The 27,899-nt window shown below is 42.6% G+C and overlaps 1 protein-coding gene across 1 annotated transcript; it reads right to left on the reverse strand.

Annotated features, from left to right (window-relative positions):
* GGA1 (golgi associated, gamma adaptin ear containing, ARF binding protein 1) lies at positions 1-27,776 on the reverse strand. The gene is made up of 18 exons (XM_081330496.1): positions 27,596-27,776; positions 26,862-27,044; positions 25,368-25,452; positions 23,002-23,077; positions 20,862-20,960; positions 20,225-20,348; positions 16,697-16,797; positions 15,823-15,903; positions 15,315-15,452; positions 13,338-13,419; positions 12,757-12,864; positions 12,264-12,410; positions 8,142-8,206; positions 7,125-7,291; positions 6,726-7,006; positions 5,846-6,015; positions 4,945-5,055; positions 1-4,777 (listed from the first exon to the last, which is right to left on the reverse strand). The coding sequence occupies exons 2-18, from the start codon at positions 26,902-26,904 to the stop codon at positions 4,667-4,669; spliced, it is 1,989 nt and encodes a 662-aa protein (XP_081186622.1). The 5' UTR covers positions 26,905-27,044; positions 27,596-27,776; the 3' UTR covers positions 1-4,666.
* Positions 27,777-27,899: the final 123 nt, after the last annotated feature.

Genomic DNA, 27,899 nt, shown 5'->3' on the forward strand with positions numbered 1-27,899 from the left:
TTTTTGCTAATCCAGTGATATTTTTATTGCGAACATTCAGCTAACATTTTATTGCTAACAAATGACACCTGCATATACTGTATGTACATCAGCAGATGGGGTGCACAAAAATCAGATTGATTATATTATTGATACAAGGTAGTGGAAGAGCTCAGTGGTAATAGCAAAGATGAGACTGGCTGTGCAATAGTCCTCAGGTACAAATGTGCAAGTTTGAAATCAAGTTAAAGCAGAAAAAGAAGCAGTTTCCATAATATGATCTTGAGTATATGCTAACCGTTCTCAAGATCACAAATCAGAGTATCTCATGGATCTTATGCAAAACACAGAAGAAGCCACAGTCTGAGCACAACATGGTTAAACAAACTGACTTCAGGTCAGTAAAGGATGAGAGACAAGGTTGTATACTCCCTCCCAATTCATTAAATTTATATGTTAGATATATACTGAAAAAGAGTGGATTGGAAAACAGTAAGTATAGATTTAAAATTCAAAGCAGAAACATCACAAAATATGCAGTATGCTGATGACACTACTCTGATAACTGAAAATGCAGATGATATGCAAGCTCCCAAAAATGAAAGCAAAAGAGCACCAATGCAAAAACTGAGATTAAATATAAATATGACCAAACTAATGAAAAGAGCTGCTTTAAAACTGACAAACACACTGAAGTGGTAAACAGTTTCTACCTTTCAGGATTGCCAATCAACAGTTAAAGCAGCAGTGAAGGAATACACTGCAGATTAGCACTTTGTAGGATAGCAATTGAAGGCTTTGGAAAAGGTAAAGAACAGAACTGTGGAGGCAATACTTTTCAGTTACTCTATGGAAGCAGAAGTTGGATTTTGAAGGATAGGAAAAAAACAACCAGAATGTTGGTGTTGCAAAGGATGTTTTTGCTTTGACCAGACTCCTGATAATACCACAGAAAGCTAAGTGGATCAAACAAATTAGTCCAGAGTCCTCATTCAAGACACAGATGTCCAGACTCAAATTATATTTGAAAGTATATATTTGAAAGAGTGAAGACCTAACACTCTTGAGAAATCTAAGACAAGAGGATGACCAGCAACAAAATGGGATGGAAATGGTAACAACAGCAGTGGATGCACTGTTCAAAGATCTGAAAGACCATTCACTTAGGCCTAGCTTTGTGGCCGGTAAGAGTCAACACCAAGATGACGGCACGTAATAAATCAATGCTACCTATAGAGCAGACATGTCAAACACAAGGCCCAGGGGCCGGATCCGGCCCGCGAAGTGGTTTCATGCGGCCCGCGAAGCCATCCTGGAAACAGTGAGGGAACGGCCCCCACTGCCTTGGCCCCGGCCCAGAGACCCTCCTCCTGCCAGAGAGCCTCAGATCTGTCCCACTCCTGCCCAGGCCCCCATAGGCACCCTTGATGCGAATGATGTCGAGCTGGCCACGCCCACCCAGTAGGCCATATGCACTCTAGCCACACCCACCCAGTAGGCCACGCCCACCCTGGCCATACCCACCCGGCCCCCTGAGGGCAACCGCAATGCTGATGCAGCCCTCAATGAAATTGAGTTTGACACCCCTGCTATAGAGGAACATGTGTGTTCCAGTATACTCCTCAGATGTGTTAAAATAGGGAAGGTATTCTTTTCTGTTCCTTGTTTACCTAAGGTGTTTAAGACATTAAATTTCAGTTTTACTGAGGCTAAAAAAAGAGCTCATTGGTCTTCTTGCAGAGATTAATAGAATATGGAAAAAAAACAAAACATTCCTGGGAGGTTAGTCACCATCTGACAACCTGCAAAAATGAAGAAGGATCTGGCTACCCTTATCATGTGGAATAATTATGGCTTCTCTGTTAAAGTTCATTAATCTATCACTGCTGTATAATGTAATTATTCTTCTTTCTTACAGATTGCTGCCAGCTTCCTTTCTAAAATCCAATTAACTAATTAACTAAGGTATGAGGAAGATTACCACTGCAGATTTAAACATTTAATTTATAGTACAATAATGTTCACCAAAAATAGAAAGGAAGCAAATTCACTAAATAATGTAGCAATCTGAGCAGATGTGTGTGATGGAAATTTGTAGACAGTAGCATTATCAAGCCCCAAATAAGGCATCAATCTCAACCTGTGCCTACTGCTGTATCTCAAATGCAAGAATGCATTTCCTTTCTTTCCCACAGAGTCCAGCTATCATATAGCAGAAATAACTGCTGCAGAGGCCCTGCAAAAAGCAGCAGGAAGAGGAAGTGAGTGTTATTAATATATGCAGAGCAGATTGGGCCACAAACTATAACATACAGTTTGAGGTTATACTAACCCTGCTTAGAACAGGAGTAGGAAGAACAGCCAACGAGGTTTCCTAGGGTTAAAACTATGGCTAGCATTTGCAGCCATCTCTTGCTTTCTGCCAAATAATGTTGCTCTGTAATTGCTCTACAGATGACCATACAAACACTACCTTGCATGAAATATGGAGGCAACTGTGGTTGATAGTCATATCTTAGTTATATTGGAGGTTTCTACACTAAAACAGGAATTGAGACTAAGGAACATAACTCATTATGACTGGAAATGGCTGCTCCTACACTTATCCATCTACTAAATCAAGTGATCTGCATAACACATAAGTAAATTGCTTTTTTTTAAAAAACGCATTAGTATTTTTATAAAAATGCTTAGTATTTGTGGATTATCAAGTGATGGTCAGGGCTAACCTCCAGGACAGTTTTTAAAGTAGACATGAATACCCGTAAATATCCCAAACATGTTACAGAAATCCCGAAGCAAAGAATGATGCTATTTGCATTTTGAGAATCTACATTTGTAGCCTATCAGACTGCATTAAAAGACTGTGCCAGCAATGTCACCAATTCACAAAGGCAAGATTTCAGTTAACTAGTAGAGACACCATGAAGTATACAAAAAAAAGAGATATTTGCATAATACATTCAATTTCTCAGTACAACTTTTTAAAAGTGCAGAGTATACTGTACATAGTTAAGGATTTGGCCCAAGATAGAGATGATACAGGCAGAGTTTCACGTAAATCATGATATGAAGAGCCACTACTCTTTTCCACCAAAAACAGTGACTGCAAACCATTCAAGTTCAAAATGAAGTTTATAAATTACGAGTAGGAGAAAAAACAAGAGACTTACAAGACTACAATTCTATATAGGATCCTCACGCTATTTCAGCAGGTCCCAATTCTTAGAATGCACTTTAGGGAAAAATATTTCTCATTAGTACAGCAGACTTCACACAGTCTATTTTAGGGCTCTTCTATGTGCAGAATTTGTGTGTGTTTGTAGGTACACACACATAAATATGCATACTTCAAAACTTAAACGAAACAAGTCTAAAAAGAGCAAGGGCAAAGATAAACCTGAAAAAGAGACTAGAAATGTAAAAGTATCCAGTCATAGCAGAACCTAACTAGAAATATTTCCCATCAAAACCTGTCAGTTTGACTGAGGAAAGTATGCAACTCAGTTGGGTAAAAATGTCATTCACTGTCTCCATCCCATTTATTGTTTTTGCAGCTAAAGCTTAATTTCATCCCTCTTAGTGCAATTTATTATGAAACCAGTTGAGAACTACTAAAACTTCCATGGACATTTTACTCATAAAAATAAATCGAGCAGCCTTATAGACTGCATGTTTCCAAGTCTGGTATCTCTGAGCATGTCAATTTATGGAAATCAAAAGGATAGCTATAACTGATAATGATTTGAAGGGAAACATATTATGAGAATATCTCTTTCTCTCTCATCAATTTTCTCCATTGTATTCTAGTGGGTTTCAAAGACTGGGTATGCAAGATGGAGCTAGGAGCTTTGCATACAACAATGTGGATCTGAAGAAGGATCCTGCAACTTTCTGCATACAGTATATTGGTATAGTCTGTTTCCTTTCCCAGAAAAGCAACTAATCGAGCAAAATAGTTTTCAAACTTCCCTTGTATTCTTTGTTGCCCATCCTGTTAACTCGGTCTGGTTCTGACTCCTGGAGCGCTAACCAATATATTAAGAATTAGGCCAACACTCGTCCCCTTGTTTGACCATTGGGAGAATGAAGGCCTCATGAGCAAAACAGAAACAGCTACCCTGTAATCCTAAAGATATCTAATCCACAAAGCTTTAAATGGGACAGCTAGTTCTCCTGTGACAAAGTACTGGGTACTTATCTTGCCCCATCTTTTGTCTTGCAGCAAAAAACAAAACAAAACAAAACAAAAAACCCAGAACTGATCTATTAACCTGAACACGTCAGGGTTGCTTGTTCAGAAGTGGTATTAATGGGAAAGTGTAAGATCCAATACTACTTCAGCAGATGGGAAAGCTGTACAGAAGATCTAAAGTGTCTCTTCAAAGCTCATCTGTGCCGATACGATTATTATTCTACTCAAGAAAAAGCAAAAAGTGAGACAACAGGATGAGGAAAAAGGACAAATCAGATAAGAACAGAAATGAAAGAGCAGACAGCAACTCAATCCTTCTTGCCCCTCCAACCCCAAGACAGGCATCCCCTCTTGTTCTTCTCTGCCTCTCATCCTCCTGTGCCTGCTTTGTAGTCTGAAAGCAGAGTCCAAACAGCAGCCAATCCTGGGAAGGCTCTGGTCCTAAGCGAGGCAGAATCTTTAGAAACGTGACCCAGCACACTGGCTGAGGCACTAGAGATTTCCCCACGATTCTGGAGGGGGGAACCGGTCCACATCTCCCATTTCATTGTAAGTCTGATCTGCCATGGTGAAGGTCAGCTTGTATCGTAGTCTTACTTTCTCCTAGACAGAGAAAAAGGTGTATAGCAATCAAGAGAAGATCTCTGGGATGATGGCTCAGATTTGCAAATGTGGGGTAAGGAGTGGAGTAGGAGAACTAGGACGTCTGAGGAAGACAACTCTAGGTAAAGAGCATAGCCTCAATTATTTACTTAAGGAGGTAATGTTACCTTTTGTGGATTTGCAAGCAGGAGGACCTGGGTGATTGCTGTAGGGGGCACTATTGGATTGAATGGTGGGAGCTCTGTCCCTGAAGGTGGCTGCAATTTCACTTTCATCACCTGTACAAATAAAAGCACATCAATATAATTCTATGATTTAACCATTAAAGAAAAAGAATTGCCTCCATGCAGCCAAATAATGGCATTATCTAATTAGAAAGGTTGTAGGCTTTGTATCTCCCCTCCAGAAGAATTGGACTGATAAATTAAACTACATCCATCAGAAGTTTGATTAATTTAACATGAGCCTTCAGATCTTTTAGTTCATAATTCTAATTCATGCTTGTTTTACAGCCTTTACGAATATTACATTTCTTTTCCTTCAATGAAATGACAATGGGAAACATGAAAGCAATTATTTTTTTAAATCTTTAACTACCTGAACAAAATTATTTCAAGGAACAGGCCATTGCAATTAACATACCAAGGGCAGCAGGGAAGTATATCAACATATTGATCAGCCATGGGACTTGCTCCCTCCAGAGCAACATGAATGTATGGAAGTGAAACCCTAACCCCAAACAAAAAAGCAGAATTATTCTACCGTAACTGGTAGTGGTTCTCCAAAGCCTCAGATTTTAAACAAATGTTAGATTTTAAACTATTAATCAGCAACAGCCTTTCAGGTAAGAGAAAACAAGGCATGAAACTAAGTCATGTCTTTTACCACTAAGTTATGACTTCTTAACTCACTCAAATCAGCAGAAGGTATAGGCAAAGTAAGTACTAGGTAAGTAAGTACTTACTTAGGCACTTATACTAAGTAACTTGAGGATGGGTGCAGACTTCCTAGTGTTCTCAAAAATTAAAATAGGTGCACATGAAATTTTAATTTGCATAAAAATATTACCTTGGGTACAGCAGACTGAAAGATGATGTTCCTAATGGGCAGAGGGGCTGTGCTTAGCATAGAGATGACCACCACTAGTACATCAGGTCGTTCAGGCAGAGAGTCCTTGGCAAAGTGGAAGAGGACACGGAAACCATGCTGGTCATACACAGTCACTGGGAGGATGCTACCTGGAGTAAGTACCACGAGAGGCATAAAACATAAAGAGAGAATATTGACTGGTCCACTCTAAAGAAGCAGTCAGTCAGTGACTAAATGTTACTACAGTCAGGAGGTAGAAATAGAATGGCCAACGCCTTTGCCGCCCCCCCCCAATTCCACCTCTCTTAGCTTGGTTGTCCTCTACATATCAACTAGGCGGAACCCCACATTTTAACTTTCCTCAACCTCTTTCCCTTGTCTTTCAAAAGCCAGGTCAAGGCAATGGACATAACTTGCAAATGCAAATCAAGAAGGATTCTTTGCACACACCACAAACTTTTTACAGGTTTTTCAATTTGCATTAATGTCAGACACAAGGAACCAGAGTGACATTGTGAGCTGATCAGAGTTGCTTCTTTATCGTTGCCTTCCTATTTATAAGAATCTCATCAGACTACATTATTTTGGGAACAGCCAGATAAAGGCTTCAGAAATTCTCTCTCTCTCTCTCTCTCTCCCTCCCTCTCTCTCTCTCTCTCTCTCTCTCTCTCTCTCTCTCTCTCTCTGTGTGTGTGTGTGTGTTTGTTCTTGGCTTCCGTAGCTTCCCTCCCTGCAAGGACTCCAAGCTCACCAGTCTTTCCACTCCTCTCCCCCCAAAACTGGAGATTCCACCACAAGAAGTGAGCTAAGCCAGATGCTTTGGCGTAAGACCATTCTCCAAAACTTTGCTCAAACTCACTTGGCTTGATAGATTCCAGAGGCACAGTGACATTCATCAGTGAGAATTCTAAGGGATGTGTGGAAGCTGGGAGACCTGCTGGAAGGCTTGCACTTCCAGAAAGAGTAGGTGACCCTTGAGGGGCCAAAACAGGGGCTGTTTTTTCCAAGGACAAAGGGATAGCAGGGCTTGAAGAGAGATTTGGGAAGACAGATGAAGTGCTATTGCTGCTCAGAGATGGGCTGGAAGTGCTTTTGTTTTGGAGATCACGCAAGGTTAATCGAGGAGGTGGCTGCTTCTCCCTGCAAAGAGTGAAAGAGAGTAAGAGTTTCAAGAGAAGGGACAAGAACTGGCTTCCCCCTCAGCAGATGCTACTCCCTTTTCAGAAACACCCTCTGCCCTTCCCTCCTTGCTTCCTACCATCGGACTTGAAGAGACTCTGGGGGAAGAGACTGTTGCAACAGAGTCTTGCCTAGCCGATCCAGATCATCCATACCACTAGTGGCAGCAGGAGATGCAGGCAGTTCAGCTTTCCCGACTTCAGCCAGTGGTCCAGAAGAGACACTGTCTTCAGGGCTCTCAGATGACTAAAAAACAAAGAAGAAAAATTGATACAGCTCCCCCCAAAAGCACACCAAAGCGAATAGCTTAAGCACAACCCTTGGATAAAGAACAGCGTACTACATGCAATACAAAGCACAGAAAAACCCTTAGGTTTCTTTCACCCATGTTGATGATAGCAATTTCAAATAACTGCAGCCTCCCAGATACGATTAGAAAAGTCTACAATTTTCCGCACAGCAGATCAGATTTGCACAGAATCTACAAAGTCTACACAATTCAAGGAATGACATGGACTCAAATTACTTATTTGTGGCCATCTCTATTCAGTGTGCCTTTTCATTAAGCTTTCTAACGTCTTCTGGTATCCCTTCCAAGAAAGTAAGATCTCCCTTGCTTTACAAAAAGATAGCTGGGGGAAAATGAGAACAGGAGGCTTGGTTCACACTTTAGTTGCATCTGTTTTTTCTGAAATAAGACTCTTGATTTTTTTCTTCTCAAATCAACATCTAACAATCTGAAATAAAAGCAGATCCGGAAAACCAAGCAACTCACATTAGAGGATTTCCTTCATAAAAGTTACTTCTGCGTACAACCTTGCTCACATACCTATGCTATAGAAATGTTTCAACATGCAAGGGCACTTTTATAGACCTAAATAGTCAACTAAAATAATCTTCACTTAAAAGATTTCCACTGGATAACCTGGATACATTTTGACTGAAGCATCTTTAATCTAACACCTGTACAATATGGTAGATTAGCTTGAAGAATCTGCTGTCACAGCTTTATTATTCCATTGACTTCTAGTTTCAGAGTTGTAGGGTTTATCAACCAATGATGCTCTTTCAGCTTTCCAATAACCAAGACCCTTACCTGGAAGCTGTTCCACCCACCGTTGTCTGTGCCTTGGACTGAAGAAGTTGCTTGATCAGTAAGCCCTAGACAGGGGATCAGAAAGAACCGATACGAGAAAGAAGACCCAATTAATCTAAAAGTGAGGAGCCCAAACTACAGTAGTATTCCTCTGCAATCCAGTAACTCAGTACAGTATGGAAAACAAATTAAAACATCCAAACAATGATTAAAATAGTAAATTAACCAATAGTCATAAAATGCCCCAATACACAGTACAATCAATTATAACACAACAATACAAGAAAAATAAAAGGAATAAAAAAGAGGAGAGCACAGGTGGCAAAGCATAAACTTAGGAGAATGCTCTCTGAAATCGTTCTATTTTCACATTTCCTGAAAATCAATAAGGAGTGGCTACCGTATATACTTGAGTATAAGCCGACTCGAGTATAAGCCGAGACCCCCAATTTCACCCCCCAAAACTGGAAAAAGTTATTGACTCGAGTATAAGCCGATCCGCCGTTCTGCAAGCCTGAATACACAGGAATACCCTGTGTGGCCGCGGCTCGTCGGCAGGTCTCCGTTCCTCCTGCCGACCTTTGGGGAGGTTTGGGCGCCTCCCCAAACCTCCCCAAACGTCGGCAGGTCTCCGTTCCTCCTGCCGACCTTTGGGGAGGTTTGGGCGCCTCCCCAAACCTCGGCAGGTCTCCGTTCCTCCTGCCGACCTTTGGGGAGGTTTGGGCGCCTCCCCAAACCTCCCCAAACCTCGGCAAGTCTCCGTTCCTCCTGCCGACCTTTGGGGAGGTTTGGGCGCCTCCCCAAACCTCGGCAGGTCTCCGTTCCTCCGCGCAGACCTGCCGACCTTTGGGGAGGTTTGGGCGCCTCCCCAAACGTCCCCAAACCTCGGCAGGTCTCCGTTCCTGTTTGGGGAGGTTTGGGCGCCTCCCCAAACCTCCCCAAACCTCGGCAGGTCTCCGTTCCTCCGCGCAGACCTGCCGACGTTTGGGGAGGTTTGGGCGCCTCCCCAAACCTCCCCAAACCTCGGCAGGTCTCCGTTCCTGTTTGGGGAGGTTTGGGCGCCTCCCCAAACCTCCCCAAACCTCGGCAGGTCTCCGTTCCTCCGCGCAGACCTGCCGACCTTTGGGGAGGTTTGGGCGCCTCCCCAAACGTCCCCAAACCTCGGCAGGTCTCCGTTCCTGTTTGGGGAGGTTTGGGCGCCTCCCCAAACCTCCCCAAACCTCGGCAGGTCTCCGTTCCTCCGCGCAGACCTGCCGACCTTTGGGGAGGTTTGGGCGCCTCCCCAAACGTCCCCAAACCTCGGCAGGTCTCCGTTCCTGTTTGGGGAGGTTTGGGCGCCTCCCCAAACCTCCCCAAACCTCGGCAGGTCTCCGTTCCTCCGCGCAGACCTGCCGACCTTTGGGGAGGTTTGGGCGCCTCCCCAAACGTCCCCAAACCTCGGCAGGTCTCCGTTCCTGTTTGGGGAGGTTTGGGCGCCTCCCCAAACCTCCCCAAACCTCGGCAGGTCTCCGTTCCTCCGCGCAGACCTGCCGACCTTTGGGGAGGTTTGGGCGCCTCCCCAAACGTCCCCAAACCTCGGCAGGTCTCCGTTCCTGTTTGGGGAGGTTTGGGCGCCTCCCCAAACCTCCCCAAACCTCGGCAGGTCTCCGTTCCTCCGCGCAGACCTGCCGACCTTTGGGGAGGTTTGGGCGCCTCCCCAAACGTCCCCAAACCTCGGCAGGTCTCCGTTCCTGTTTGGGGAGGTTTGGGCGCCTCCCCAAACCTCCCCAAACCTCGGCAGGTCTCCGTTCCTCCGCGCAGACCTGCCGACCTTTGGGGAGGTTTGGGCGCCTCCCCAAACCTCCCCAAACCTCGGCAGGTCTCCGTTCCTGTTTGGGGAGGTTTGGGCGCCTCCCCAAACCTCCCCAAACCTCGGCAGGTCTCCGTTCCTCCGCGCAGACCTGCCGACGTTTGGGGAGGTTTGGGGAGGCGCCCAAACCTCCCCAAAGGTCGGCAGGAAGAACGGAGACCTGCCGAGGTTTGGGGAGGTTTGGGGAGGCGCCCAAACCTCCCCAAAGGTCGGCAGGTCTGCGCGGAGGAACGGAGACCTGCCGAGGTTTGGGGACGTTTGGGGAGGCGCCCAAACCTCCCCAAACAGGAACGGAGACCTGCCGAGGTTTGGGGACGTTTGGGGAGGCGCCCAAACCTCCCCAAAGGTCGGCAGGTCTGCGCGGAGGAACGGAGACCTGCCGAGGTTTGGGGAGGTTTGGGGAGGCGCCCAAACCTCCCCAAACAGGAACGGAGACCTGCCGAGGTTTGGGGACGTTTGGGGAGGCGCCCAAACCTCCCCAAAGGTCGGCAGGTCTGCGCGGAGGAACGGAGACCTGCCGAGGTTTGGGGAGGTTTGGGGAGGCGCCCAAACCTCCCCAAACAGGAACGGAGACCTGCCGAGGTTTGGGGACGTTTGGGGAGGCGCCCAAACCTCCCCAAAGGTCGGCAGGTCTGCGCGGAGGAACGGAGACCTGCCGAGGTTTGGGGAGGCGCCCAAACCTCCCCAAACAGGAACGGAGACCTGCCGAGGTTTGGGGAGGCGCCCAAACCTCCCCAAAGGTCGGCAGGTCTGCGCGGAGGAACGGAGACCTGCCGAGGTTTGGGGAGGTTTGGGGAGGCGCCCAAACCTCCCCAAACAGGAACGGAGACCTGCCGAGGTTTGGGGACGTTTGGGGAGGCGCCCAAACCTCCCCAAAGGTCGGCAGGTCTGCGCGGAGGAACGGAGACCTGCCGAGGTTTGGGGAGGTTTGGGGAGGCGCCCAAACCTCCCCAAACAGGAACAGAGACCTGCCGAGGTTTGGGGAGGCGCCCAAACCTCCCCAAAGGTCGGCAGGAGGAACGGAGACCTGCCGAGGTTTGGGGAGGCGCCCAAACCTCCCCAAAGGTCGGCAGGAGGAACGGAGACCTGGGGAGGTTTGGGGAGGCGCCCAAACCTCCCCAAAGGTCGGCAGGAGGAACGGAGACCTGCCGAGGTTTGGGGAGGCGCCCAAACCTCCCCAAAGGTCGGCAGGAGGAACGGAGACCTGCCGAGGTTTGGGGAGGCGCCCAAACCTCCCCAAAGGTCGGCAGGAGGAACGGAGACCTGCCGAGGTTTGGGGAGGCGCCCAAACCTCCCCAAAGGTCGGCAGGAGGAACGGAGACCTGCCGAGGTTTGGGGAGGTTTGGGGAGGCGCCCAAACCTCCCCAAAGGTCGGCAGGAGGAACGGAGACCTGCCGAGGTTTGGGGAGGCGCCCAAACCTCCCCAAACGTCGGCAAGTCTCCGTTCCTCCGCGCCCTGCCTGCCTGCTTCTTTCCGCTGCGGAAAGAAGCAGGCAGGCAAGGCGCGGAGTTTGGGGAGGTGCGCGCGCACCTCCCCAAACCTCCCCAAACTTCGGCAGGTCTCGGACGGCGGTGGCTTGGGAGAGGTGCGGGCGATCCCGGAAGCACCAAAGCCTCGGCCGCGCACAAGTCCTCGGTAAGTTTTTTTTGTTGACTGGAGTATAAGCCGAAGTGGAATTTTTCAGCCCAAAAAGTGGGCTGAAAAATTCGGCTTATACTCAAGTATATACGGTATCTCCATCAGGATGCTATTCCAAATCTTTAATAAGAATAGACAGAAATATATATATACACACACACACTGTATACCAGGGGTCTTCAAACTCGGCCCTTTTATGACTCATGGACTTCAACTCCCAGAATTCCTCAGCCAGGCACCCTGGCTAAGGAATTCTGGGAGTTGAAGTCTACAAGTCACAAAAGGGCCAAGTTTGAAGACCCCTGCTGTATACAGATAGTCCTCAACTTAGAAGCATTATTAAACCTTATTCTTCCCTGTTTAGAACATCCTTGTTATAAAAGAAAAAGCTACATCCAAAGCAAACAACTGGTATTCACAAAGATCTGCTCAACATTTGAGAAACAATAATCCTGCAAGACCTATTTCTACAAAACACAGAATTTTCTTTAAGCAAAAGAAGAGATTGAGAAATGAGTTAAATCTTTCTTAAATTTCATTTTTAAAAAGTGTTCCCACCTGGCCCCACTCTATTCTGCTCAAGCACCACTTTTAGAACCGTCACTTTCTGTCCTCTGTAGAACCATGGATTTACCTAGTGACATGAGCTCATCGTCCAAGAGAGAGACTGAGCTGCTTTGTTCTGGCACAGTTGCTGAGCTACTGCCTGAGAAAGTTGGTACAGCTGGGTAGGCAGGTGGCATGTCCAGTCCTGACAGATCCAGAAGTGCAGAAGTGCTACCTAAACAAAGAAACAAAGTCTATACCAAGAAGAACAGAATAGCAACGAACACAGCTCTTAGCAACCACTCCCTTGTGTCAGTCAAGAGATTGCTCTGCAAAAATCCTTATCCTACCTGAACTCCCGTCAGTCTTAATTCTCTGATTACTACTTCATTTTTTTCCGTCCTAGAGCTGGACTAAATGAGACTGAGCTAGTCACATAAGATCACTTTTTGAATCATAAAGTTAAGATTGTTTTTTATCTGTTTATCTCCTCTACAATAATCTCATGTTCAGATTGCTACTTTAGACAAGACTCTGAGCTCTTTCCTCTTGTGTCAGCAACTATTATTCAGCCTCCTTACCTCGGAGAGAACCTGCTGTAGTTTCACCATTGATCTCCTCTCCTTTCACAATCTGCTTGTACAAATTGATCACTTGCGTTAAGTTGTCATTAGCTTGCAAAATTTCAGCTGCAACAAGACCAAGATGATAAAAACTAAGGTTCGCAGGGTAATCAAATGCTCCAGAATAGATAAAGCCTAACATTTAACTTTTCTACAAGAAAAAAATACTAATGTTTTAAGCCTACGTTGTTAGTAGGTTTAAAACCTTCAGCTGAAAGTTACACTGACATTTGGTTGTTACTCCTAATATAGCCAACATAATGGAACAGGTCTACATGGATGAGCAGTTTTGCTTCTACTCAATTAGTTAACCTGATTAGAACAACACAGGCACACACAGATGCTCACCAGGGGATGAGAAAGGAGATGTCAGAAGTGAAAGGTGACAAAGTCTATGCACAAGGTAACTTTGGGTGCACTTTAATCCAGAAACTCATGATTAGAGTGATGTGAGGAAGTCTATTGATATCTTAGGGTTTACTCGAAATTATTCTAATGTGTGACTGGACGCTTGCTCAAAGATAACTGCCTATACCTACCCAGTGCTTCATCATTGTCCTCTGTGTCACTAGCAAGCCTGAAAAGCATGGGCCTCATGCGTTCACAGCGCTGATACAGCTCCTATAACGAGGAATATTAAAATTAGGTGCACTTCTAGATATAAAATATATTGTCAAGTAATTGGGGTGGTTTTATTTTACTATTTATATCTGTTTGAACCTATATGAAACTATAAATTTGATTCAAATGAAAAGAAGCAAAGAGAAAAAAAAGTAGAAGTGAAAGACAAAGTGGGAAGCCCTACTCAGAAGCACTTTGCAGTATGAACTCCCCAGTCGTAATTACAACAGTCTGGCCCAGGAGAGAGATTTCTTAACTTGTATTTGGATGACCTAGAAGCAACAGATCCAAAAAAGAGCAACATCCATTTCATCTATGCTTAGCCATTTGCAATTAAATGTGCAGTCAGAGGTGTGTGTATTTAGGCCTACACATAAGTTAAGATTATGAGCAATGTGCCTGAGTAGATGCATGTACCAATTCCAGTTTAGTAATTCCTCATTTTATTCATGGATTTGCAACTTCTGAAAGGAGAGGCCAGGGTTTGCTCTATAAATGGTTGTTTCAGTAAGAGTTGTTGTTGTTAGTTGCGAAGTCGTGTCCGACCCATCGCGACCCTATGGACAGCGTTCCTCCAGGCCTTCCTGTCCTCTACCATCTTCTGGAGTCCATTTAAGCTCACGCCTACTGCTTCAGTGACTCCATCCAGCCACCTCATTCTCTGTCGTCCCCTTCTTCTATTGCCCTCAATCTTTCCCAGCATCAGTAAGAGAGAAAGTTGTAATTTCTGGGCTATTCTTGAAATTATAACACCTTTTCTATCATTAATTGACATCACTTACTAAATTTCAGGTTTAAAGGCTAAATTCAATAGTTAGGTGCACACAACACGTTGAACTATGGTTTGTTTAACTATACTTTTTGAAGTAAGGCAAGGATTCAGTCAATCCATGAAGCCAAATGAAGTCAAGCATCACAATGGCGTAGTCCTCCTGCATGTGAATCCAGATACTGCTTTGTTTATTGTAGCTAATTAGAAGAACCAAAGAGCAAAAAAAAAAGATGTTCTGCCCCCTTCTGGAGGATTGTCATATTAATTTTCTAATTGGTTTCTGATGCTATCAGTCTTTCCCAGCCAACTCTGGAGCATTAGACTATGAGAATTCCCAACAGCATGACCAGTCTAGAAACTCTAAGAAAGGGTATTACAAAGTATTATATATGACCAGCAAAAAAAATATGCTAATAAAGATTTTAGCATATCTTTGATGCAACAGATAAGCAGTCTTACGGCAGCTTAAAGATTAACAAGTATTAACATATAGGTTTTCTGTAGATTGAAATCCATGTCAGCAGATGTATGAAAATTTCTAATGAAGTAGACTGTAGTGCACAAAACATCAAGCTAAAAATGTAACATGGTGTAATGTGATCTAGAACCCATGATATGGAACCTGTTCAACTTAACAGTAAATGACATGGAAGTATTAGAAGTAATTTAGATAACAGTATTTTAAAATAGTAAATTTGCTAAATTTGTATATTTGATGAATATATACAATTATTATCACAGTCACACATCAAAGTTTGCAAATCTTAGGTGACTTATTTTGTCATGTTACAATCTGGCTTAGGCAACAGAGACATGTAAAGCAGCCATTGGCTCAATGAAAAAATAATCAGGCAGCTGAGCCTCAAGGTAACTGGGGAGATACTTAGCTCTGTAAGCAGATTTGTTACATTAAAATACAAAGATGTTACATTAGCACCAAGGGTTTTCAATGATGCCTTGTAAGGGCATATTGGACTAACCATTTTAGCTTCTTCAAGCAAACATAAATGGAGCATTTGCTGCTTATGATGTAAGAACGCTACATGTATTCACAGTTAAGAATGTCAAATACTCCACTAGGACTTGTTGCAAAACAAAATGCAAAATGTGGACATCTTCTCACTTTCATGAGATCCTCGCTGCTCTCTGTCATCTCTCCATTGCTATAGTTAGTCACCATCTCAGTCAGCAGCTTCACATTGTTATTTACTTCTTCAATGGTATGCACTCTCTTGGAGATCTTCTCCATTCGCTTTTGGTCCTGGAAGAAGAGAAGGGTTACAACTGGGTCCTCTTCCTACTCCTTAGAAGACTTGAAAATGTAAAACATGGCAATCCTGTTATCTTCAGTGACTTTAAAGAGACCCTCAATATTATTCTATCGAGATCACTGAATGCTAATACTGCAGCTAATTTGGCATCCTAAGCAACTCCAGACATTAAAATATGCCACTAACTAAAGTTTTTATAGCTCAATGGACATGTATTTCAAGACCATATTTTATTTCTGAAACCTCTGCCTTCCATATGCAAAGGAAAAATCCCTGTGAAATAGCATTGAAGACAAGATTATCAAACAATGCCAATTGATAGACACAAAGAAATGGAAGCATGTCTCAAGCAAAACTTACTTCTTGAACCATCTCTTTGATGAGTTTATTGGCAGCTCGGAGATCTTCAGGATGGGAACTTTTGAGCAGGCGGGCCAGCATCTGCAAAGACACAGAGATCAGAAAAAACAGCTGTCTGTGGAAAGCTTACAATAGAAGAGTATCTGAAAAAATAGATATGAGTTATAAAGCAGGGTAATTTAAGAGCAATACTTTCTACGTAATGTTATCTCTTTAAATCAATCAGACCTTTCAAAATCTCAGCCTTATATACTTTGATAGAGACCTAAAACACCCCAGAAAGTGTTATAGTAATCAACAATAGAGTAAGCATAAATTTAGTATTTTCTGCTTTCTCTGTAAAGCAGGCTAGTAGCATAATCTGTAAAGTACTAAGATAAACAGCCAGATTTCACGGGCTGTTTCTAAACTTGTGTAAGGAAAGAAAATCAGGAGGTTTAGTGAACCACTCAGGTGTTGACAATTTGCTTTAACAATATTAGATTGAACTGTACGGCCCATTGCTATAACCATCCCTACAGACAATTTCATCTTTTAACTCAGACGAGGGCAATCTGGGAACTCTAAAAGTTGTCCGATTGCAAATCTACCAGTCTGTAAAAAAAAAAAAAAGCTTAATACAATAACCAAGAACGATGAGAACCGAGGAGCAAAAAATAGAGGTTTACAGGTTGCCTCATCCAAACCTAGTCCTATCCAAACTTATTAAAACTTGCTGGTGTCAGTTCACTGCAACCCTTAAAATAGTTCTCATTTTCACTTTCCACCCCAAACCTTTTCAGGTGAGGCGGTACCTTGAAAAGCTAAGAGTTTCAAACCTTAGACAAAGCAAAGCAATTACTATAAAGTATCTAGCCAATGAATTATTTTTTACCTTGGATTTCTCTTCATCATCAAAGATTGCATTCTTCGGTCTAGGAGGAGGTGAAGTGAAAGATGCGTCATCTGGCAACTTGGGGTCACATTTTACAATCCCTGGGGGGAAAAAAAAGAGGAAAACTCCTACCAAGAGTTCTCTCTCTCTCTCTCTCTTTTTTGTGTGTGCATAAAGAGTAGAAATGTATTGGAGAACACAATTCGTCTACTTGTATCCCAAAATTATAGATATTAGATATTAATTCTACAGTACCTCTTTCCAATGCATATACCAACAAACCACGTTGACATAGCTGCCTCCTCTCCACCAAGTGGTCAAAAGTAGGCAAATGATCCGTTTCCCTATCAGGCCAATTTAATAAGTCTCCCCAATTTGACCCCTTTTTCCAAGTGAATGAATGTTGCAGTGAAGTAGACAACCTCTCAGTTAAAACAGATGAAGGAACTACAGGTGGTTCTTGACTTACAACAGTTCATTTAGTGACCATTCAAAGTTACAATGGCACTTTAAAAAGTGACTTACAACCATTTTTCACACTTAGGACTGTTGTGGCATCCCCATGGTCACATGATCAAAATTCAGATGCTTGGCAACTGACTCCTATTTATGACAGTTGCAGTGTCCCAGGGTCATGTGATCACCTTTTGCAACATTCTGACAAGTAAAGTCAATGGGGAAACTCGATTCACTTAACCACCATGTTACTAACTTAACAACTGCAGTGATTCACTTAATATCTCTGGTAAGAAAGTTTGTAAAATGGGGCAAAACCCACTTAACACATGTCTCACTTAGCAACAAAAGTTTGAGGTTCAATTGTGGTCCTTAAATTGAGAACTACTTGTATTGCTGATTTCTCCTATTACCCATCCAGCCAAGGGGAAGGTGTTGACAAAACCTGCCTTCTAAGAAGCGAATGCAAACAGATAGCGTGGAACCGTAGAAGGGGGTCTGGAAAAACAAAGACAATAAACCGAGTTTGGTGAACAAAGACCAGTACAAGAACAAGGGCTTCTTTAGATATGTTCGAAATGAAATGAAAATAATCATATAACAAATGCTCAGTGAAGATGTTAACATGCTAAAGGATAACAAGGAGGCGGCAGAAGTATCCAAGTCCTCTCAAATAAGTGACTGCAGATTTCACGAGGCAAATTTGAAGACCAACATGAAGAAGCAGGATTGAAGCCTGGGATTGCTAAGAGTTATTGCCAGGAAATTACTATGTTCGAATGTCTAGGGCTAGATCAGGGGTGTCAAACTCAGTTTCATTGAGGGCCGCATCAGCATTGCGGTTGCCCTCAGGGGGCCGGGTGGGTATGGCCTGGGTGGGCGTGGCCTACTGGGTGGGCGTGGCTAGAGTGCGAATGGCCTACTGGGTGGGCATGGCCAGCTCTACATCGTTGGCATCAAGGGTGCCCGGGCAGGAGTGGGACAGATCTGAGGGTCTCTGGGCCAGGGCCAAGGCTGTGGGGGCCGTTCCCTCACTGTTTCTAGGATGGCTTCACGGGCCACATGAAACCACTTCGTGGGCTGGATCCGGCCCCCGGGCCTTGTGTTTGACATGTCTGGGCTAGATGAATTACATACTGTGGTAATAAAGGAAAAAAATGATGGTCTGGTTGAAACTATGTATTATCTTTGCAATACTGAGAACTAGCACTATGAGGTGAGGAAAACTGTGAATTAGGCAACTCCGAAGGAGCAGAGATGCTGTTTCTCTCCAGAGAGCTGCTCCCTGTAAGGAAACTGTAGGCCGGTAGTTCTGTGAGTCTAAGCACTGGGAGACAAGGGAAACCATCAAGCTTAGATGTGGTAGAGCCCTTAAGGACATTAAAGTAGTCTAACCTCACATTCTAATCACTTTTGGAATTACAATTATGTTAAAGTTAAAAGAGATCTTCCGAACGACAAGTCTGAAAATCCACCTGTTGAGTAAAACTTCACCCTGATATAGAAGGAAGATTACCTTACATTTTAAAGGATTTAAAAACATGAAACAAACGCCAAAAAGCTAAATAAGAATTCAATCTAAGAACGTTTTACGTGGATTAAGGAAAGAGATGAATTTGGAACATCAGGACTTGAAGAACTTTGAAAAATAAAGTAAATAAAACACTTTTGTGGGAATGGGACTTGTTGAGCCTATGAGGAAAGAGATTATTGGTGGAAACTTCAAAATAAAAAAATGAGATTTTGTAAATACAAAAACGGGACCCTAAATTAACATTTCAGGCAGAAATTTTAAAAATGTCAGATAAAGGTATGATACTTGAGACATTTCAAAAGGTCTTTAAAGAACTGAGAGAGAAGCTTAGAACTAAACTAACATCAATAATGTCTACATCTGCCAACATATTTCCTGAAATTTTAAAGAAGTCAAAGGTGTAGAAGGAAAATCCTAAACAATGTAGAAATATTTTGAAGAAATTGTGGATTATAAAAGAATTATAAAATGATAGAATTGAAATACAAGTGACATATCAAGAGATGGGAAAAGATTTGGACAATGATTTATTGGATTTACAAAAGGTGGTTAGTAGTCTTGAAGAAATTTTTGAAATGGGAAAAATAAAGTTTGAATGGTGATTTAATCCTACAACAAAAACTTGATGAATTAAAGATTAAGACTGTTTGAGGCAAAAGGAAATGAGCAAATGCTACTTTTGTCTTTAAAAAGGAGAAAAAGAAGGATCTGGAAACTATAAACAAGCCACCCTGATACTGATATTTAAGAAGTAAGCTAAGCTCCTTGAAAACAATGCAGTATTTAGTATGAATTTATAATAACAAATCTTACCAAACTAAATTTATTTCGTTTTTAAAAACTGATTAACTTTCTTAATAGATTGTGGGAATGCAATGGCTATAATGACTTGCTTTCAGAAATAAATTGGATAAAGTACCTCATAATATTCTGCTTAGCAAATTAATTAATAAATAATCCAGAATTCTCATGTCAGGCCTAATTAATCAGATTCAAATTATTATATTTTGGCAAATACGGTACATAGCTCACTTGAGAAATTTATAATGCTGAGAAGGTTGAATATTGCAAGGTATGTCTTGGGATATATTTATATTTTTATTTCAATACCTGTCGTGCAAACTACGGTATATACACTGTTTAAAAATTTGGGATATAAAGATACAACATCAGTAATAAAAATTTAACATAACTATAATGCTAATCAATTGCATATTTAAATGTCAAATAGCTGCTTCGATGACTATTACTGGTAGAAAGATTCCTATGGAAATTATTATGTCTAACACTAAGATATGAGGCAAAAATTAACCTGCTTTAATCATATTGAACCATCCTCTGCCACATTTATTAATTTGTATGTATGAGATTGCAAACACATTAGTGCAGAAAAAATGCCCAGTTCTTTACACTACCTGTCCAGTATTTTTGTAGTCTAGAATGTAAAACCCCCAAGCTATTAACCCAAGTTTGGAAGGAACGTCCACATTCTTGTACAATTAAGTGAAGACCTCTGGGCAAAGAAAAATATATCCCACCTTGTTTTTTCAACATCTGATATGCTTCTGTAATTTTCAGTTCCTGGGGCAGACCCAATGTCCAGCTATACATCAATTCTAAGATTTTGGATTTCACTTTTTCTGCCGTTCTGTTTCCTAGATACTGAGGAAGGAATAAATCACATCTGATATTTAACATGAAGAAGTTAGAGAAAAACACACAAGTTTGCTTCTAGAGCAGACATGTCAAACTCGCAACGTTATGTGATGTCACGCAACCTATCAGGACTGTTTTGCCATTGCCGGCAATGGGGTGGGCGCAGCTTCCGTGTGACATGTCTGGCCTGCAGTTTGACATGCCTGTTCTAGGGTGTTCTGTACAAAGCACAAGACGAAGTCTCATGTGTTTGGTTCTACACTGAAGGTGAAGACAAATCCAACTGTTGCAATCCTGACAATATCAGGCATTAATGGAATAAGCCACCATCAGCAATTCTTCACTTTTCATTTACAGTATACTAGCACGGAATTCAAAAGAAAATGACTCAAAATACCAGGTTTTCTTAGTGAAGCCAATAATATTACTTTTTATTCAACATGTTAAAATATGAAATTGCTCTCTGTTTATCACTACGTGTTACACTTTGAACCTGACACACTAGTAATGAGCACTCACCTTTGGTGACACAACCTTGATGAGCTCGTTAAGGAACCTAAACTTGCCAACTTCATCATGAAAGCGCTTGCCACAGTTTTTCATACAGGCCTCTAGCACCTGTAAAATAGAGCAGGAAGTGACCCTAAAAGCCCACATGCCAGGATTCCTCATTCTCTTCACAATGCAATGAAATGGGGGGATGGGGATGAGGACTGAGAAGAATATTATTCTAAAAAGTATGCCTTTTGAAGCTTTCATATTAACTTTTTTCTCCCTGATAGAACCACAAAAACAATATAAACCAGTCTTCCTCAATAGTGCCTTCTAGATGTTGGACTATACACTAATTGCTAGACGTTTTCCTACATTTTAGGAAGAGGTAATAAAAGGTTTGCTCCTCTGCCAAAAATTACAAATTATGACTTCAGATTTGAAAACACTGGTTGTATTTAGAGCTACATATTTTGTGCACATTACCTTCCTTGTCTCTTAAGTGTGGAAATACCTAAAGGAAACCCACCATAGCTGAGTACAGAATTAGCCACCTTGGGCTATTGGGAGAGCATTGCCTTGTAATAACAACATGCTAAGCCAAAAATATATGATGGCTTCCAATATTAAGCCCAAGAATGCCTTATTCAGACAAAGAACATATGCACATACAGAAATATGAGCTAACAATCCATAAGTTAAATATGATATAAATGCCAGAAAAAAAGTGTCAGTTACTCCCAGAAACTTAGAGAGCTCTTATTTCTCATTTTGTGGCAGGCACATATGACAAGGAATCATTGGAAACACCCAGATGAGAGCAAAGCAGGAGTGTCCTTATTAGACACCTGATCCAAAATCTCAATTGTCAATAGACTTGTGTTCAGATGAGAGTTTCCTCTTTCCCAAGTGATTAGATACAGACAGTATTTACTCTTGCTAGAAATAGATTGCGTGTAAAATCACAGAGAGGTTGTGGTCACAATCTGTGAGGAGGCAAATAGTAGGTGGTAGCAGGGTTTTTCCAGAATTCCAGAATTCATTTATTAGGCATCCCAACCCATATATATTCAGTCAGGGTTAGCTTTTAGCGTTCATGTATTAATACAACTGCTGTGATTATTGCTCCCCATGTAGACCAATTGTTTCATATGAATGGGGAATATATTTATCAATTTACTATATTGCACACTTTTAAAGTTAAAAACCAATATACACGAATGTTTTAAAATCTAAAATAGCCAAAAACTGCAAGAGAATAAAGCCAAAGTAAAACCAAAACCAGCACAAGAATCTAAAAAGACGTTATTTTAAAATGAAAATTTAAAAAGGCTAGGCCAGGGGTCCCCAACCTTGGCAATGTTAAGACCTGTGGACTTCATGGCTGGCTGGGGAATTCTGGGAGTTGAAGTCCACAGGTCTTAACGTTGCCAAGGGTGGGGACCCCTGGCCTAGGAAATGCAATAACCCAGGGGTGTCAAACTCAATTTCATTGAGGGCCGCATCAGCATTGCGGTTGCCCTCAGGAGGCCGGGTGGGTGTGGCCTGGGTGGGCGTGGTCTACTGGGTGGGCGTGGCCTACTGGGTGGCCGTGGCTAGAGTGCGTATGGCCTAATGGGTGGGCGTGGCCAGCTCTACATTGTTCGCATCAAGGGTACCTATGGGGGCCTGGGCAGGAGTGGGACAGATCTGAGGGTCTCTGGCAGGAGGAGGGTCTCTGGGCCAGGGCCAAAGCAGTGGGGGCCGTTCCCTCACTGTTTCCAGGATGGCTTCGCGGGCCACATGAAACCACTTCACGGGCTGGATCTGGCCCCCGGGCCTTGTGTTTGACATGTCTGCAATAACCAAACAGAACTGCAGTTTTCTAGAAACCAGAAAGCAGCAAGGCTGTCTCTCCTGAAATACTTGGCATCCCATGAAAAGAAGAATGTCTGTATCTGTCAAAAGTATAGTACTTGAACTCAGAGTGCACAGTGGGGGGGGGAGAATAATAATCATCCTGACATTTAGCCTTGATAATATCGCTACTCTTCTTCCAGCATAAATCTAACATAACCCCAAGATTGCTTAAGTTGTACCACCACCTCTCATTCAGGTAGTTACCAAGAAGCTTTGTTTCCTTCCAACTTGTAGTATATCAAGCAGGATACAGTTCATGACGCCTTACCGTGAGAGCCTGCATGGCTTCCCATTCTTGTGGAGACTGGATCTTGTGGGCTAGGAGCCGGGTTGCTAGGGGTGGGCTGTAAGTGAGACAAAGAAACAGTGAATAGAGTCACAGGAACAGTTAATGAAGTAATAATCCGGATCTCTCTAATTCCCATTTTATTTTAATCTTTATATATTCATAATAACACACAAGCAACCATTCACTGGAATAAGAGCTCTCAATCCAGAGGCTATTCTTTTCAGGTCACTTTCAGACCACCTTGAGGCTGACACGTTTTGTGAAATGGATGTTGGTGACATGCTGCCCATTGCTATATGAATCTGAAATCCAAGTTTTCTCTGAAGTAGTCTCCACATTTTTTTACTATTAACTGGCTTCAAGAAAATCTCACTGGTTCCTAAACTCTGCAAATACTTTGTACTCCCCTTTTAAGGCATTATACCTCTTTTTGCAGCAAACATTATGAATAAGGAAATTTAGTAAACTGTTAACTGATACTAAGAGACTGGTTGAAGTTTACTTCTGGGAATAATCACTTTTATAATCAAAATTTGATTATGACACTAGTCCATTCCCTAAAAATATTTCCTAGTTTTAATATCTTAGTGAAATCTCCAAGTAATCCAGAAAACCTATGCTGGAGAGCCCTACTGCCAATAAAGAGGACATACAAGTATCATTTTGAAATTTCTTTTAAATTTCTGTTAAAATGATGATACTCTACAAAAGTCATCAATTTAAACCTGCTATCCTTCATGTTAGGGGTGTCAAACTGCCAGCCTGCGGGCCGGTTTCATCATACTGAAGCTGTGCCCACCCCATTGCCAGCAATGCAAAAAGAGTCGTGATATGTCGCAACACATCATGTGATGTGGTGTGTGGTGAGGTTGACACCTGTGCTTTATGCAAATTTACATCAATCCTACTGTCTAATTGTGGTGTTTTTAGGTGTCTCATACACACACACACACACACACATACATATACATATACACACACATACACACACACCCCTAGTCTTAACTAATTGCTTTTACTATATTTTCTATCTTTCCAGAACTCCCACATTTCATACATAGACTATTTTCCTACTTGCTATGTCCCTATGATACTATCTTCAAATTGTCCCTAGCTCATGAGTAAGACAGGCTTAGGTTGCATTTAACTTTCCTACCTTTAAAATAGCATTTTCCCCTTAAGCCAGCAGCAATTCACATCAGTGTCCAAGTGAGTAAAACCCATTGTGAGATGATACCCAGGAGGTAGGGAAAACATGGCACCTATTGGCTATTTCAGTCTTCTGGAGGCTTGCTACTTCTCTTGGAATTTAAGAAATTTTCCTCTGCTATTCTTGTACTTTTTTCCTTCCAGGTGAAAAGGTTACACCTATCAAAACCCAGTGTACCTCCCTGTTGCTTGTCATACAGCTTATCAGCATGTACCATAAGACAGTAAACTGGCTCTCTCAAAAAAGCTACAGCGTTAGCGTTATGTGGCACTGAAATAAAATAATAATAATAAAAATCCTGCAATTCTAAATGAGCACTAAGGCCAGTGGCAAAACAAGCTTGCTAGACAGTTCACTGGGAGGACTGGTGAGCTGCCCAGTAAATGGGAAAAGCTACCTATTCTGCCTTACAGGCAGAGGCTATCCACTGTGGATATTTGCTTCAGAACTATAGAATGGTAGAGGTGAGTACAATACAGGTAGTCCTCGACTTATGACGATAATTGAGCCCAACATTTCTATTGCTAAGTGAGACTTTTGTTAAATGAGTTTTGCCCCATTTTACGACCTAGCTTATTAAGTCAATCAATGCAGATGTTAAGTTAGTTACATGGTTGTTACGTGAATCTGGCTTCCCCATTTACTTTGCTTGTCAAAAGGTTACAAAAGGTGATTACGTGATCCCAGGACACTGCAACCGTCATAAATATGAGTCAGTTGCCAAGCATCTGAATTTTGATCATGCAACTGTGAGGATGCTGCAATGGTTATGTCAAAAATGATCATAACCCACTTTTTCAATGCCATTGTAACTTTGAATGGTCACTAAATGTACTACCTGTAATGCAAAGGAGGCTATCTGCTTTGCTGGACAGCATCCCAACCTCACAAATCAGCTGCTGGTGGGTTTATCCAGCAACATATGATCAGGACTGCATGGCAAAAGGGATTATGCAAACCCAGAATAGTGGGTTAATTTAGTTACTACAGCTAAATAAACAAAAGCTTTGAACATTAGAAAAACACAAAGGGATGCAGATATAGCCATAAGTTTATTCAGAATGCTTCTTTGGAATACTTTCTTTCTTTCATAGATAAACTCCAGATAGTCAAATATGAGATCAGGTATACTAACCCCTCTAATTCTTTGTTCAGCTGGTCACAAAAAGCATTTATGTTGTCCCATTCCAAGTCCTTATTTAAAGGATTTGTAGCTCTATCTGAATTGAAAGAAAGAAAAGTAAAGTTTTATTTTTTTACTTGCAATCAGAATAATTGTCAGAGACCATTAACCAATCATATTACACAAAAAGGGAAGTTCTAAAAATTTTATTGCAATGTTGTCATCAGACACAATAGAAGTGACACAACAGGAGACGCCATTGTTAGTGGTAAACCATGTGCTTACACAACAAAGGTCCCAGGTTTAATCTTTTTTGTCACAATAAGTTATCTACTTAGCATGTGCAAGTATTACTAAATGAGTGGACAGTTCTCAACAAATTGACCCAAACATCTGGCTAAGTTAGCTCTATGAATGTAAATTGGAACATGGCATTATAGAAGAAAAAAAAATTGAATTGCACACATTATCTCCTGAGAAGATATCAAACTCAAGTCTTAATTGTCCATGCTACTGAGTAACAAGTGTTCATTTTTAAAAAATGAAAATCAAAGCTCTCTCAAAATAATCCACCACTACAATAATGTAACCTCAAATCAATATTGCTATCATCTGCACTATAACCAGGAGAAAAAAACTTGCTACAGCTTCTATTCTTATAAAGCCAAAGAATATATAATAGTCATCTATTCTGCACACAGCAAACCTGATTAAAAAACAATGCTGTCAGATCAAAAAACAGGAGGAAAATGTTACAGGACAAACAGATACTAAAGAAGCAGCAAGACATGCGACAAATAGCATACAGAATCATGCCTGGCTGAGGAATTCTGGGAGTTGAAGTCCACAAGTCATAAAAGGGCCAAGTTTGAAGACCCCTGCCTTAAAGGTTAAAACATTGCACAAAAATCTTTGTGGGCCAAAGTTCCTTTCAGCAGATATAAAGATATTTAAAAAAAATCATTTTGCAAATTACAAACTACCTCATTTTTGGGTAGTTCATTGCAACTAAAGATTACAAATATCTCCTTGAACATGTCTGGATTTTGAAGAGTTATATTCATAACTAAACGTATTCAGAATTCTCTTTTTAAACCAATGTTATTTGGTGCCAGCAATATATTTACAGTCCACACTGAGTATGTGATTAATACAGCAACTTTTTCTCGGGACTGTTGTTGTCTGATTCGAGTAAGACAGGCACAAGCTTCATTTTTGGGCACAGTAACAGACTTTCGCCTTGGCAATCGGGGAGTAGGAAACTTAAGCTTCAGCCTCCAGGGCTGAAGAGGGGATGGAGGGCAGGTCTCCTCCTCGCTCAAGATAACCCAGCAAAGAGGCAAAACGTGGCAAGGTTTTCCTGGCAAGCAGCGACCTCAGGATGAAAAAGGGGAACCGCAGAGCATGTGATGGCGAGCGGGTCACGCGAAGAAAAGCTGACTTCGAAGCAGGCCCGAAGCACCTGCCACCACTAAGGATGAACCCGGACGGTCTGCCCCAACTTACTGATCCTGGCCTCCAACGTCTCAGCCTCCATCCCGGGCTCCATCGGTTCCCGCTCGGTTGCCCCGCCCCCTGCCGCCGCCGCCACGACCGTCCCGTTCAAAGGCTCAGTACTCCTGCCGCCCTCCGGCTCCGGCAGCCCGGAGCCATAGAGAAGAATCGCCGAGAACCGTCGAGAGGGCCGTTCTGGAAACAATAGAGCTTCGGAAGTTATAGCCGGAACGCCCTCTGGGAGCGGTGCAAAACTTGCTCACAACTTCCTCCCCCGAATCACTGAGATGGACGCGCTTTGTCTAGCCCAGGGGTAGGCAACCTTGGCTCTTTTATGACTCGTGGACTTCAACTCCCAGAATTCCTGAGCCAGCGTAGCTGGCTCAGGTATTCTGGGAGTTGAAGTCCACGAGTCATAAAAGAGCCAAGGTTGCCTACCCCTGGGCTAGCTTCTGTAGAGAGAGATGGAAGTTCTACTGAGGTGGCGTTGAGGTGCCGGGCTGAGGCAGGACATAGGATTTTCTATCTAAGGCGGAAAGGAAGACAAGCCACTTCACAACCTTAGGGCAAAAGAACGGGGAGGGATATGCTTAGAGACAGGAAATTTGAGTTCAATCGGACAATTTTAAAGAGGATATTGCTCTTTCTATCTCTATGTTATTACTCTATGCGTCAATATAACGGAAGCCTTTGACAGAACATCATAGAGAACGACATTTGAGTACGCTAGAACGTCTCAACTCTACCTTCTGATTGCCTGCGTCAGACTTCTCGGACGACTAGGCCGGAAAGCGCTGTAACTGCCGTCTTGAGTGCCGTCCCTTGTTGAAAAGGCGCACTGTTGCCGTAGTCGTGCTTCATGAAAACAAGTCCTTTAAGTGGTGCATTCTGGGAGCTGTAGTATCGTTGGTCAAAGCAGACGTGTGGGATGGGGAACGGTCAGTAGAGGGGCGCTCAATTTTTTCCGACTCAGTATTTTTGATACCAAACCCACAATTCCTAGCAAAACATTTCGTTAGATGTTCCGAGGTTTCTCTGCCCGTGCAGGTG

Source organism: Vipera berus, assembly GCF_964194415.1.
Source record: "Vipera berus genome assembly, chromosome: 6".
NCBI lineage: Eukaryota > Metazoa > Chordata > Lepidosauria > Squamata > Viperidae > Vipera > Vipera berus.